The sequence below is a fragment of the Saimiri boliviensis genome, chromosome 7 (assembly GCF_048565385.1).
Source record: "Saimiri boliviensis isolate mSaiBol1 chromosome 7, mSaiBol1.pri, whole genome shotgun sequence".
Lineage (NCBI taxonomy): Eukaryota > Metazoa > Chordata > Mammalia > Primates > Cebidae > Saimiri > Saimiri boliviensis.
Genome location: NC_133455.1, coordinates 9,000,616 through 9,015,867, shown reverse-complemented (window position 1 = coordinate 9,015,867; position 15,252 = coordinate 9,000,616). Strand labels below are relative to the sequence as shown.

Sequence of the window (15,252 nt, the reverse complement as noted above, 5' to 3'; positions counted from 1 at the left end):
GTTCTGCGTTGGGCTGTGGTTGGAGGCTGTTTTTGGTTTTTTAAGACACACAGCTCGTGTTTGGATTGCCTTTTGAGTGCTAGCCTTCCCTGGGTTCGCGGGCAACTGTAACAGATGTCCTTCTCTCTAGGCGTGAAGGAATTTTTTGAACACATTGAGCGAGAAAGGGCCAGAGACGTGGAGCACATGGTGCGGTGGTATCTTGCCATCGGGCCTCTGCTGACCAAAGTTGAGGGCCTGGTTGTCCACACCAACACAGGCAAGGCCCCCAGGCTGGCCTCCTACTACGAATATTGGGAAAAGAAAATTTATGAGGTCCTGACAAAGCTCATCCTGAAGTAAGTTCATCTTGTTGCATGTTTTAAATTGGTGTGTGTAGATTAAAACAGTTGATAAATATGGACAGTTGGCCAGGGTGGCAAGGTACAGAATGAAAGTCAGGTGGACGGTCAGACGCTTTCTGGCCAAAGGGCGCTCCCAGCCTGGAGGGGTGACCTTCATGATTTTGTTAGGCCCCTCAACATTCCAGAAAAGAAACGCTCCCTCTCCCCACTTCAGTTATCCGAAAGACATAGTGAGCCTGTGTTCAGCTGGCAACAGAGAATCGCTGTCACTCAACATGGACCGGAATCCCCGAGGACTCCCTCGTTCATGGTGAGAGTGACAGATGTGAAGGACACACGACCCATTCCCTCTTACGCTGGTCTCAAGTCAGCCCCTAGCTAGCGCAGTCTGTGTGCGTGTGTTGAATGCCTGCTGCCTGTGCCAGACTCTGAGACGGCGGACTCTGTCCCTTCCCTCCTGGGCCTCACCCTCATCAGCTCAGCCAGACCAGCTGGAAGCTGAGTGCCTGGATCCCATCGCGTTGGTGGCCCACAGACTGCTCTGGGATGTGAGGCTGACAGTTGGGGATCCTTCTAGGAAACCAGCCTGTGAAATCCATCACCGTTACTATGACGTCTGTATTGTCGAGAGCAGTGTTCATTTTATCACACAGTGTCTTCCTTGTGAGGGGAACTCCAGAAGTAATAACTCCAGTTCCTTCTTTGACTCCAGCCTAGCATTTTTCTTTTTCGTTTTTTGCATTGATTTTCTTGTTTGTTTTTTTTTAATGACATGGACTTTATGAATTGCTGACTTCATAGCTTTCCCTTTCACTTTGGCTGTTAGGAAGCTTAGAACCAAATTTGTAGACTAAATGCAGCCAGTGTGCAGGTATTTGTGGTTTGCATTTTTAGTCTCATCTGAACACGTAGGAAAGCTCACATTGCACAGTGTTCTGTGCTGTGCTCTTTCCAATTCTCATCCCTGTTTTACAGAGGAGGATACAGAATCTTGGCAGGTTAAGTGACTTGCCTGGGACTACACAGCCAGTAAGAGGAAGGGCTGGGATTTGAATCTGGGCAGGCCGACTGCAGTATCATTTCCTTAGGTGGTGTCTGTTGAGTGTCTGATGGGTGTCTTCTTTCTTTCTTCTTTTACTCCACTTGAGTTGAGGATCTCTTTTCGCAGTTAAAGTATCTTTGTGAGCTGCTAAAAATCTCTTTTGGAAAAATACATTGAAAAATAAAACAACCTTTGGTCTTCTTGTTTTCTGGACCTAGTTTGGCAAACTTCACTAAGTGGATCCTTTAGATAACTCTGTTTTCTGTGCATTTCATTTATTCTCTGTTATTGCTTTTAACTTAGATTCCCAAAGCAGTCCCTTACATGGACCTACCTCCTGTAGTGTTTCCCTTTCCAATATGCCGTGTTTTCTCCTGATACATTTATTAACTCATTCATTCATTCATTCATTCATTGATCCATCCATTCATTCACTCATCCATCCACACATTTATCCATCCATCCTTCCATCCACACATTTATTTGTCCCACCCATCCATCCGTCCATCCATCCATCCGTCCATCCGTCCATCCGTCCACCCGTCCACCCGTCCACCCGTCCATCCGTCCACCCGTCCATCCGTCCGTCCGTCCGTCCATCCGTCCATCCATCCATCCATCCGTCCATCCGTGCATCTATCCAAGGTTTAGTAGAGCCTGCCCTTTGCTGGCTGTTGGCTGAGACTGTGATCACAGACAAGGCCTCTGTATCCTTGCAGTTTCTCTGACCTCATAGAGAAGGCAGGACATAGGGAAACAGACATAAAAGAGATGAGCTCTGCAAAAGAAATAAAGCAGAATAGTGTTCTGGGGAGAGAATGGAGATGCTGCTGTAATTGGGTGGTCAAGAAAGGCCACAGAAAAGCCACAGTTTAGCAGAGACTTGAAGATGAGGAGTGGGCTGAAAGGGGGAAGAGCCTTCTAGGGGAAACCAAAAACTGCTGTGAAGAGCCACAGGTGGGCCTTTGATCAGTGGAAGAAACAGAAAGAAGGAAAGGTGAGATTGAAGGAGCGGATGAAGCTGGAGAGGCTGGCAGGTGGATCAGGTCACAGGGAGCCTGGGAAGCCACAGCAGGGAGCTTGCATTTTATCCTGACAGCCATGGGAGGCTGCTGGAGTGTTTTTAGCTGGAGAGAGAGGAGGTGGCGGGGAAAGGAATGGAGAGGGAGAGAAAAACGGAGTGGGGGGAGAGAGAGGGGGGGGGGAGAGAGAGGGAGAGAGAGAGAGAGAAAGGGAGAAGGCTGGAGAGGGAGATACTATAGGAAGAGGGAAAGAGAGAGGTGGAGAGAGGAGAGAGAAGAGAGAGAAGGGGAGGGGAAAGGAGAAGGAGGGAGAGAGAGGGTGAGAGGAAAGTCAGGGGAGAGGGAGAGAGAGAAGGGAGGAGAGGGAGTGAGGAGTTAGATGTTTTGTTTTGTTTTGTTTTGTTTTTTGAGACGGGCTTTTGCTCTTGTTACCCAGGCTGGAGTGCAATGGCGCGATCTCGGCTCACCACAACCTCCGCCCCCTGGGTTCAAGCAATTCTCCTGCCTCAGCCTCCCGAGCAGCTGGGACTACAGGCATGTGCCACCATGCCCAGCTAATTTTTGTATTTTTAGTAGAGACGGGGTTTCACCATGTTGACCAGGATGGTCTCGATCTCTTGACCTTGTGATCCACCTGCCTCAGCCTCCCAAAGTGCTGGGATTACAGGCTTGAGCCACCGTGCCCGGCTTGTTTTGTTTTTTGAGACAGGGTCTCACTCAAGGTCACCAAGGCAGGAGTGCAGTGGCATATTCACGGCTCACTGCAGCCTCGATCTCCCCGCCTCAAGCAATCCTCCCACCTCAGCCTCCTGAGTAGCTGGGACCACAGGCATGTTCCACTATGCCCAGCTAACTAATTTTTATTTTAGAGACAGGGTCTTGCTATGTTGCCCAGGCTGGTCTCAAACTCCTGGGCTCAAATGATCCTCCCATCTCAGCCTCCCAAAGTGTCGGGATTACAGGTGTGAGCCACTGCGACCTACTAGATGTTTTAACATGGTGTCTCTGGCTGCCACATGAATTACTGGATGGAGGTGGGCAGGGGGAGGGGAAGCAGAGAGACTGGGCTGGAGGCTGATGAAGGCTCATCCCTGGGTGTCACATCCACTTTGGTCCTGGAAAGGATGGAGCTGGCATGGCAGGTTGCGTGGGGATGTGAGTGCTCCTTTTTCCTTACCAGAGTTGAGTAGCTTTTGGGAAGTCATTATTACTTAACTATTTTCCAACCAAAAGGTATTCAGTTTTCCAAAAGTGGAAATGAACTATTTGTATAAATTTAGTTTAAAAAAAAAAGATTTTAAAGAAGGCTCGCCGGGCGCGGTGGCTCATGCCTGTAATCCCAGCACTTTGGGAGGCCGAGGCAGGTGGATCACAAGGTCAAGAGATGGAGACCAACCTGGTCAACATGGTGAAACCCTGTCTCTACTAAAAATATAAAAAAGTAGTTGGGCATGGTGGCGTGTGCCTGTAATCCCAGCTACTCAGGAGGCTGAGGCAGGAGAATTGCCTGAACCCAGGAGGCGGAGGTTGCGGTGAGCCGAGATTGCACCATTGCACTCCAGCCTGGGTAACAAGAGCGAAACTCCGTCTCAAAAAAAAAAAAAAGAAGGCTCACCCCAGCCTGTCCAGGACAGCCTTGCAGTGTACCATTGTCTGTACCTGTGACTTTTGTGGCCCTAGTCATTCATGTCAATTGCTTGGTGTATTTTACTCTGGTGGGTACTGAGTCTTTCTTATCAACCCCTCTTAGGAATTTGCAGTCTTTTAATTCTTTGATCCTTGGAAATGTCCCTCTGTTCCAAACCGAAACCATTCTGACGGCCCCTGAGATCATCCTTCATCCCAACACAAACGAGATTGACAAAATGTGCTTCCAGTGTGTCCGGAATTGCGTGGAGATCACTAAGGTAAGAGCAGAGGTGCCTGCGTCCTTGCTCAGATGGCATCTCAGGATGCCTCTGCCTCCCAAAGTGCTGGGGCTGCAGGTGTGAGCCACTGCCCGCGGCCGAAGACGGAATTCTTGACTTCCTGCCTTGTGACTTGGTCGTCCCCCAGTTTTCCCCACGTGAGGTATTGGCACCAACATCAACCCCATTGCTTGAGCCAGAAACGCATCCTTGTGTCCTTTGCTCTCACCCAGCCATGCCCAGCCCGTCGGCAAGTCCTCCAAATGGACCTCCCATGTGTCCTCTTCTCTCCTGTCCCCAGTACCTACCTTCCTATCCCAAGTGCCATCACCCCTCTCCTGGACTCTGGCAGTGACATTCCTACAATCCATTCTCTACCAGAGGTGGTCAGAATTGCCTTAAACAAATACAAATCAGGCCAGGTGCAATCTCAGCACTCTGGGAGGCTAAGGGAGGATTGCTTAAGCCCAGGAGTTCCAGACCCGCCTGTGCAACATGGGGAGACCCCCGTCTCTACAGAAAACAAAATTAAGCAGCTAGGCATGGTGGTGCACACCTGTGGCCCTAGCTACTCGGGAGGCTGAGGCAGGGGATTGCTTGAGCCCAGGAGTTCAAGGGTACAGTGAGGTATGGCTACGCCACTGTGCTCCATCCTGGGCAACAGAGCAAGACCCCGTCTCTAAAACACTAACAGTAACAACGACAACAACGTATCATTTCATGTCATCCCTGGTGTAAACTGCCCTCACCCACCCCGTGACTTAATTACACTTAGAAAGTATCCAAATACCTTTGTGTGGCCTGCGAGGCCCCCTTGCTCCAGCCCCTGGCTGCCTGTCTGATCTCAGCCCTGCAAGGATCGTGCTTCGTGGCGCCCCAGCCTGACTGGCTGCCTGATTGTACCTCCAGCAGGTACCACGAGCTTCTCTCGCAAGGATTGCTCTAGCTGTTCTCTCACATGGAACATTCTGCCCGCCCCCGACCTTCTTGTCCTCTCTCTCCCATCACCCCATCCCATCTTCTTCCTGCCAGGTACCACTCTCTGACTTTTTCTTGTTTTCCCTTGCTTATTTATCTACTGATTCTATCAGGCCACTAGAATGTCATATCCACGGGAATACAGATGTTGAGGGTTTTGTTCCCTTTAGACATAGTTGGTTCTCAGTAAATGTTTGTTGAATGAACATCTGTTGGCCGCTAACCCAAAGTTTATGTCTTACCCCAAATGGGAAACAGAGCCATCTCTGTAGGTATGGGACGTCACCCCCTCAGCACACTGGAACCTTTCTCATCACTTGATTGGTTCAGCAAGTCAAACATATTTCAGACATTTTTAGGGACATAAAAATATAGAAATCAAAATAAGGAATTTCATTTCACTGTACTTAGAAGTTGATGATAAATGGTACATGTTTTATAATCCATGCTAAGACATTTATGAAGCCTCTGTTATATACATTCTCTTATAAGTGCTATATCTTTTTTTTTTTTTTGAGACGGAGTTTCGCTCTTGTTACTCAGGCTGGAGTGCAATGGCGTGATCTCGGCTCACCGAAACCTCCGCCTCCTGGGTTCAGGCAATTCTCCTGCCTCAGCCTCCTGAGTAGCTGGGATTACAGGCACGCACCACCATGCCCAGCTAATGTTTTGTATTTTTAGTAGAGACGGGGTTTCACCATGTTGACCAGGATGGTCTCGATCTCTTGACCTCGTGATCCACCCGCCTCGGCCTCCCAAAGTGCTGGGATTACAGGCTTGAGCCACCGCGCCTGGCCTAGGTGCTATATCTTATAGGTGCTATGTATGTTTCCTTTGTAAGGGAAATAGCAATTTTTAAGGGGTAAATAAATAGGAAAGTTGGCCTGTAAAACATTATGAACATTAATCACAGTATTTCATGCCAACTTAACTTTCCTCCTTACTAATAGATGGATATGAGGCTCTTGGGAAAGCCTATGTTGTTTTATCTTCATAGTTTTTTTCTTTTAAATGAAAAGAAGTTTTACTCTCTTAGGTTATGTCAGGAATGTATTTTATTAAAAAGATCTCAGCACATGAACCTGCATGGCTAGGCCACTTAATATGGTTACCTGCAACGTCTCTTTGATCTTCAAGATTCCTGTTTCATGGCAGAAAACGTGAGCAAAAGTTTTAACTAGGTTCTGAATTTTGCCTCATCTATTAAGTGGAAATGATAATACTATTGACCTTCTAGTGCTGTTGGGAGGATTAAATTATATAACACATGTATACAGCTTAGTGTAGTGTTTGGCAATCAGTAGCTCTGAATAAATATTAGCTCTTAGTGTTACTATTGTTAGTAATGTTGGAAATAGAAGTATGAGGTCAGTGCAAAAGTAACTGGTTTTTAACCATTAAAAGTATTGGCAAAGCTGCAATTACTTTGACACCAACCTAATAGTAGTGTCACTCCCATCTTACAGCTGGTGAGACTACTGTTCAGAGAAGTAACGTGTAACACACCTCTGGTTTGCTGTTGTGACTCATGCTTGATTAAAAGATAAGAGGGCCTTAACTCTACAGCAGGGAGATGTCAAATTAGCAGATTTGTTCTGGGACACTAAGCAGTCCATTTGCCTGAATCTGTGTTTTTTCCTCTGTAAATAGGGAACTGAAGGTTTTCAAAAATGCACCCATAGTGTAGTTGGCTTTATTTCATAACAAGCCTTCGAACAGTCATTAGATCTCGGTTCTGTGTGCTGGGTTTTGCTGAGCAGTTCTGGTCTTGGCTGGGCTCACTCATGTGTCAAGCAGGTGATGACCTCAAACACAGCTCTGATGGCCGGCGGCTGGGATTCCCTTGTGTGTGGGCTGTTGTCATCTAGTAGGCTACCGCAAGTCTACTAGATTAATCAGACCATTAATTAATGGTCTCAAGAACCACGGTCTCAAGGTTTTGAGAGCGTGAGAGCAGGAGCTGCAGGGCTTCTTGGAGCGTTGGTTTGAACTTGCCTAACACCATGTCTGCCCCTTTCCATTGGTCAAGGTAAGTCACAAGGCTTGTTCAGGAAGGGAAATAGGCTTCATCTCTTGATAAGAGGAACAAAGGATTGTGGTGATTTTTTGCAGTCTCAGTTTATTAATAATAAAGTGATTTTCTGTTACTGGCAAGGCGTATTGCTGAACACTAATATGTATGTAGGAGGAAAAATAGATACGAAAACACTGTCTTTTCTCCTGATTCTTATTTTGCCAGCATTTTGTTCGTTGGATGAATGGCAGCTGCATAGAATGCCCCCCTCAGAAGGGTGAGGAAGAAGAAGTTGTTATCATAAACTTCTACAGTGATATTTCTCTGAACCCTCAGATCATTGAACAAGCTGTTATGATCCCCCAAAATGTCCACAGGATTCTGATTAATCTTATGAAGTATCTACAAAAATGGAAGCGGTATCGGCCTCTCTGGAAATTGGACAAAGCTATTGTGATGGAGAAATTTGCGGCCAAGAGACCTCCTTGTGTAGCCTACGATGAAAAGCTGCAGTTCTATTCCAAGATAACCTATGAAGTTATGCGCCACCCTTTAATTAAGGATGAGCATTGCATCAGACTTCAACTTGGGCCTCTGGCAAACACAGTGCAGGAAAATGCCAAGTCCTGGGTGATTTCGCTTGGAAAACTTCTCAATGAGTCAGCAAGAGAGGAGCTCTATAATCTCCATGAAGAGATGGAGGTACTTAATCGTTGTGTTTAACTGAAACTACTTTTCATGTAAATTGGGTCTTCATTTGCGCCATTACTGTTTTTTCTATGTTTACTTAGTGTTCTTTGTATTTTCTGTTACAGCACCTGGCCAAAAACCTTAGGAAGATCCCCAATACCCTCGAAGATCTCAAGTTTGTCCTTGCCACAATTGCAGAAATTAGAAGTAAATCTCTAGTCATGGAACTAAGATACAGGGACGTCCAGGAGCGATACCGTACCATGGCGATGTATAACATCTTTGTAAGTCAACTTGTATTTTCTTATGCATTTAACAATTGGATTGACCCCTAACTACCCTTTCCAGAGATGCTTCTCAAGGATACTGCCAATGATTTGTTTTCAAATAAGTGACTTTAAGTAATACATTGTAAATGTAAAGCAATGCCATAGTTATTTAGAATAATGAAAATATAGAGATTGTTTTTCAGTCTTGTATGGCTCATGGCTCAAATGGATTGATCCGTAACTCTTCCTTTCTTCATTTTTTTTTTGGTGTTAATTTCCTGTTTTTTTTATTTTTTATTTTTTTTTGCTCTCAAAATGACTTGGTTCCAATGAAGTGTTAATTTCCTTTAATGAATAAAGAGCTCTTGCAAAAATGGTAAGAGAGTGAAAGATTTAAGATGAGAAAATCAACTGGTGGAAGATAATTTAATTGGTCTTGCTTTGTTATTAAATTTGGGTTCTCAGGATCTTTCAAAGTCATGGATGAGTTTTAGGGGGGCTGGGTTCCCCCTGAAATGTATGGGAATTTTACATACTGCCCATTTTTCTGATGATGAAAGAATATTGAGCTTTTGGCCCAGGGCTGCTGCTCAGCAAGGGTGTTTGTGAGCTCCACATCCTAACCGTGAGGCTGAGAGGGGCCTGGTGTTTGAAACAGTCAAGCAACAGAAATGCTGAAAGACAAACTTTATGCAAATCCTGATTTATTCATGGCAATTTGTTTCTCTTCTCTAGTTTGTATTTCTCCCTCAATCAGGTAGCTTCTTGTAGACTTTGCTTCCCCTGGTTTACATCACAGAAATAATAGAACTAAGGATTTTGCACTAAGTGCGCAATGGGTCACATACAAGAAATGAACCAGTATGTCAAATTCCAACAACAACAAAATAAAAACAGCTGAGATTTGATTGGGATTGCATTGATCCTGTCGATTAATTTCAGGCAAATGGACATCCTATAGTATTGAGTTTTCCTATCCATGAACATGTTCTCTCTCTCTCTCTATTTAGGTCTTTAACGTCTCCCTGTAAAGATTTATAATTTTCCCCGTAGAGACCTTACCTATTTTTTGCCAGATTTATTCCTAGGTACTTGGTATTTTCAGATGTTCTTATAATTGATATCTTCGATTTTTATTTTAATGTTTTTATTTTTTATTGTTATATAGAAAGACAATTGATATTTGCAATCTACTTTTTAATAATCAGTAATTATTAATTTTAATCATTTATCCATAGATTATTTTGGGTTTTCTAGGCACACCATTATATAAGCTGTGAATATTGACAGTTTCATTTCTTTTTAATTTTTAAATATTTTGTTTCTTTTTCTTGCCCTATGACTCTTGCTAGGAGTAAGGTTAAATAAAAGGGGTGGTAGAAGAAATCCATGTCTTGTTCTTGATCTCAGAGGAAAAGCTTTTTGGCACTGTATTGTTAAATATGGTAACTGCTGTGTGATTTGTTAGAGGTACTCTAATACAATAGGGGAAATATACAGTTGTGTATATTTAACACAGTGGGGATATGCTCTGAGAAATCTGTCAATGGGCAATTCCATTATTGTGCAGACATCATGGAATGTACTTATAGAAATCTAGGTGATACAGCTACACACCTAGGCCATATAGTAGAAACTGTTGCTCATAGGCTGCAAACCTGTATAGCATGTACTGTACTGAATACTGTAAGAAATGTAATATAATAGTAAGTATTCGTATTCGTGTATCTAAACATATCTAAATAGGCCAGGTGCAGTGGCTCACATCTGTAATCCCAGCACTTTGGAAGGCTGAGGCGGGTGGATCATGAGGTCAGGAGTTCAAGACCAGCCTGGCCAAGATGGTGAAACCCCGTCTCTACTAAAAATACAAAAATCAGCTGGGTGTGGTGGTGGGTGCTTGTAATCCCAGCTACTCAGGAGGCTGAGGCAGGAGAATCGCTTGAACCGGGGTGGCAGAGATTGCAGTGAGCTGAGATTGCGCCATTGCATTCCAGCCTGGTGAAAGAGTGAGACTCTCCAAAAAAAAAAAAAAAAAAAAGAAAAGAAAAGTATATATAAACATAGAAAAGATATAGTGAAAATACAGTATTACAATCCTGTGGGACTATTTTCATATATACAATCCATTTTTGGCCCAAAACATCACTTTGTTTCTCTTTGGTCTTTGTCCCTGGTTCCTGACAGAAAGCTTCCAAAACACTTGTATTTCCTGAGTGATGGGGTCACAGGAACATCTTTTGTTATAACAGTGTTCTTTGTCCCTGGTTCCTGGCACATAGTGTCTCAAATCCTTGGACTCTGTGGAGTAATAAGAGTGTCTTTTGTCTGCAAGTGAAATGACTGTTGGGTTGGAGCCCCAGACAGCTTCAGGATGGGGGCTGGCTGCCAGGAAGATCAAGGCATAAATTATTTAGAGGTTTGGAACTTTCAGGCACCCATCCTCCCCACCCTTGGGGAGGGAGGAGGGGCTGGAGATTGGAGATCAACAAAGGCCAGTGATCTAATTAATTATGCCTGTGTGATGAAACCTCCCGAAACATCCCTGAATGATGGGATTTGGAGAGCTTCCAGGCTGCGGACCACACCACGGTGCTGGCAGAGTGGTGTGCTCAGAGAAGGCATGGAAGCTCCTTGCACCCCCTAAGCCCATACCTTGGCTTATGCATCTCTTTCATTTGGCTCTTCCTGAGTTGTGTCTTTTATAATAAATCAGTGATTGTAAGTAAAGTGTTCTTTACTTTACTTACTATCTGAGTTCTGCAAGCCATTTCAGCAAATGGTCAAACGTGAAGGAGACGTGTGTGGGAACCCCTGATTTTGTAGCCAAGTTGGACTGAAGTCTGTATACCTTGGGCACCCAATACTTGCAACTGGCATCTGAAGTGAGGGCAACCTTGTGAGACTTAATACATGCATGCATTTCTATTGAGTATGGGCCTAGACATGAAATTGCTGGGTTATAGGAATCCACATGTTCAGCTTTACTAGATTCTGCTAATTTTCCAAAGTGAGGTACCCCTTTACATCCACATTGAATAAGAGTTTCCGTTGCTCCATATCCTTACAAACACTTAACTTACTGATCTTTTGGAAATACGAACTTTGTTTTTTTTTTAATCCTCGCTGTGTGGATATTATTCCATTACCTTCTGGCCTCTGTTGTTTTGAATGAGGAGTCGACTGTTAGTCTTTTTTTATTGCTCCCTTTCAAGGTAGTCTAGTCTAACTGGGTATTTTTTTGGTCTGCTTTTCAGTTTTATTTCTGTCTTTGGTTTTCAGCGGTTGTAATATGATGTAGCTAGGTTCTTTTGCTTTGTTCTTCCTTTTTTTCCCTGATTGATATTTGTAGTGCTTTAAAAATTGCAGGCTGATGTCTTTACCTAGTTTTGGAAAATTTAACAGTTTTTGCCTTATTCCCCCAACCCCTGGTACTCCAGTTCTACATATGTTGGACCTTCTGTACAATACCCTGTACACCAGGTGTCCCCAAACCACGACTCGCGGGCCGCATGCGGCTCCCTGAGGCCATTTATCCGGCCCCCCGCCGCACTTCAGGAAGGGGCATCTCTTTCATTGGTGGTCAGTGAGAGGAGCACAGTATGTGGCGGCCCTCCAACGGTCTGAGGGACAGTGAACTGGCCCCCGGTGTAAAAAGTCTGGGGACGCCTGCCGTACACCTTACATTCCTTTCTGCCGTTTATTCTAATACTTTGGCCTAAACTTTAAGTTAATGAATTTTCTGTTCATTTGTGTCTGATTGGTTTTTCCTGGTTTCTTAAGCAATTCTTTTAGCTTTGATTTCCGGTGCTGTCACTATCCATTTTAGAATTTCCGTTTTAAAAACAATTTCCTGCGCTCTACCAAAATTCTCAATTTTGTTTTGTCTTTTGTTTCCTTTACTCTATTAAAAAATATTTTAAATTATATGTCTTATAACTCTGTTGTGACTGTTTATGTTGTCTGTGAATTTCATTTAAGTTCTTTTGTATCTTTATATGGCCAGCATTTCGAATTGAGTTCTTTTTTTTTTTTTTTTTTTTTTTTGAGACGGAGTTTTGCTCTTGTTACCCAGGCTGGAGTGCAATGGCGCGATCTCGGCTCACCGCAACCTCCGCCTCCTGGGCTCAGGCAATTCTCCTGCCTCAGCCTCCTGAGTAGCTGGGATTACAGGCACGTGCCACCATGCCCAGCTAATTTTTGTATTTTTAGTGGAGACGGGGTTTCACTATGTTGACCAGGACGGTCTCGATCTCTTGACCTCGTGATCCACCTGCCTCAGCCTCCCAAAGTGCTGGGATTACAGGCTTGAGCCACCGCGCCCCGCTTGAATTGAGTTCTTAACAGCATACATGATAAATTGGAGAGAGAGGATTGGAGGCTCTGAATGATGTTATATTTTATCAGAGGAGATTTATTTTTGCTTCTAACAGACACCACAACTGGGTACATTAGCAAGCTAAGCTAATCTTATTCTAATCAGAGATTAAGTTGATTTGAAGCTGGGCTTTAGTTTATGAAGGGCTTATCTTTCTGTAATGTCTCTAACTTTTTATTTTTAAAAATGATTTTATACTGATTTTATTTTAATTATAAAATTTGACTTTACTATTTCATTTCATTTTATTTTATTTTTTGAGACAGAGTCTTGCTCTGTCACCTAGGTTGGAGTGCAGTGGTGCAACCTCAGCTTACTGCAACCTCCACCTCCTGGGTTCAGGCGATTCTTCCACCTCAGCCTCCTGAGTAGCCAAAACTACAGGCGCCTGCCACCATGCCTGGCTAATTTTTTGTATTTTTAGTAGAGAAGGGATTTCAGCATGTTGTCCAGGCTGGTCTTGAACTCCTATAGTCTCCTAACCTCAGGTAATCCTGAGCTCAGGAGTTCAAGCGATTCTTCCACCTCAGCCTCCTGAGGTTAGGATTCCCCAAAGTGCTGGGATTACAGGTATGAGCCACCATGCCAGGCCTTAATATTTCAATCAGCTTTTGAGTTAGTTTGAATTATCTAGCCTCGTCTCGCCTCATCCTTCCAAAGTGCTGGGATTGCAGGTGTGAGCCACTGTGCCCAGCCCAATATTTCTTTTTAAAATTTCTTTTTCTTTTTATATTTACAGAGATACAGTCTCACTGTGTTGCCCAGGCTGTTCTTGAACTCCTGAGCTCAAGTGATCCTCCCACCTCAGGCCCACAAAGTGCTGGGATTACAAGCCATGGTGTCAGACCTTAGTATTTCAATCAGCTTTTGAGTTGGTTTGAATTACCTAGCCTCCTGTTGCCAGAAGCAGAAGTCCCTGGGAAGTTACTTTGACCACAAATTTCAATTCCAAATTGCTGATCACTTATTGTTTATTCTGTTTTTTGTTTCTCCTAATTAGCCTCCTGATGAAGAGAAAGAACTGGTTGATAAGATTGAGAGCACGTGGTCCAATCTGTTTAAGGATTCACTGAATGTGGAGCATGCTCTTGGGGATATAAAGAGAACGTTCACAGAGGTACCTTTTAAATTTCACTTCCCGAGTAAAGTACTGAAAAATGTATTTGGGCTAAACTAACATAACCTCGTTTTTCTCAGATTACCCGCGGTGACATAGTGAACTACAGAGTTCAGATAGAGGAGTTTGCAAAGCGTTTTTACAGTGAAGGCCCTGGTTCTGTTGGCGATGACCTTGATAAAGGTAAGAAGGTACATGTTGGTCTTACTGAATGATTTGAGTATCAGATGTTCGAATATGTTTTGCTTAAGAATTTTATGGAAAGTGATTATTGTGCCATGATTTAAATATTTATTTCTTCCCGAAATACTTTTTCCTGGGGTCATTTTAGTGGTTACGTATCTGAAAAGCTGGACTAATGTGACTCATTGCTGGTTGAGTGCCTGCTATCTGAAGGCATTGAGGAAAGTGCCAGGGAGCAGCGTCCACTTCTGCAGGGCATCCAGAGGCTTCAGCTGCAGCCCAGAAATCTTAAACAGCAGCGTCTGCCTTGGATAAGCACACGCAGTGTCTTATCCACCCAACTTCCTCCCTAACTCCCATCATATTTATTCTTTGAATTCAGATCCTGGACCACTTCACATATGTCCTCTGCCCTTCACATCACATAGGCTAAAATGGGGACAAGATAAAAAGACTAAAATTCTGTTTTTTGTTTGTTTGTTTGTTTTGGGACAGAATCTCTGTCATCCAGGCTGAAGTGCAGTGCACAATTTCGGCTCACTGCAACCTCTACCTCCATGGTTTAAGTGATTCTCCTGCTTCAGCCTCCTGCGTAGCTGAGACTACAGGTGCATGCCACCATGCCTGGCTAATTTTTGTATTTTTATTTTTATTTTTATTTTATTATTTTTTTGGAGACAGAGTTTCACTCTTGTTGCCCATGCTGGAGTGCAATGGTGCAATCTCGGCTCACCGCAATCTCCGCCTCCCAGGCTCAAGTGATTCTCCTGCCTCAGCCTCCCGAGTAGCTGAGATTACAGGCATGTGCCACCCTGCCCGACTAATTTTTTGTATTTTTAGTAGAGAAAGAGTTTCTCCATGTTGGTCAGGCTGGTCTCGAACTCCCAACCTCAGGTGATCTGCCCACCAAGCCTCCCAAACTGCTGGGATTACAGGCGTGAGCCACTGTGCCCAGCCAGTTTTTGTATTTTTAATGGACACGGGGTTTCACCATGTTGTCCAGGCTGGTCTCAAACTTCTGACCTCAAGTGATCCTCCCGTCTCAGCCTCCCAAAGTGCTGGGGTTACAGGCTTGAGCCACTGAGCCTGGTCCTAAAGTTCTTATTCTAAAGCGAATTTGGTAAATACTATGAGACAAACCAAAGACTTCTAGGGCTTCCAAAGAAACAGGTGACATCTATTTAAGGATGCTCAGAAAAGGTATCTGGAAAATGTGTCATTTGGGTAGATGAGTATGAGCAGGGATGTAGTGACATAGGGTGGTAGTGGTCACTGGAATTGGGGGAGAAGCGTAGAATTTGGGTAGGT

At 44.2% G+C, this 15,252-nt stretch overlaps 1 protein-coding gene across 2 annotated transcripts in view; it reads left to right on the top strand.

Annotated features, from left to right (window-relative positions):
* The window catches only part of DNAH10 (dynein axonemal heavy chain 10), a 175,775-nt gene that overhangs the window by 44,950 nt on the left and 115,573 nt on the right, over nt 1–15,252 (top strand). For both annotated transcript variants that reach the window (XM_039471919.2, XM_074402071.1), the window contains exons 18-23: nt 131–338; nt 4,159–4,315; nt 7,533–8,009; nt 8,123–8,281; nt 13,645–13,761; nt 13,842–13,944. In XM_039471919.2, coding sequence (XP_039327853.2) covers nt 131–338; nt 4,159–4,315; nt 7,533–8,009; nt 8,123–8,281; nt 13,645–13,761; nt 13,842–13,944 — 1,221 coding nt within the window. The remainder of the gene's footprint in view (nt 1–130; nt 339–4,158; nt 4,316–7,532; nt 8,010–8,122; nt 8,282–13,644; nt 13,762–13,841; nt 13,945–15,252) is intronic.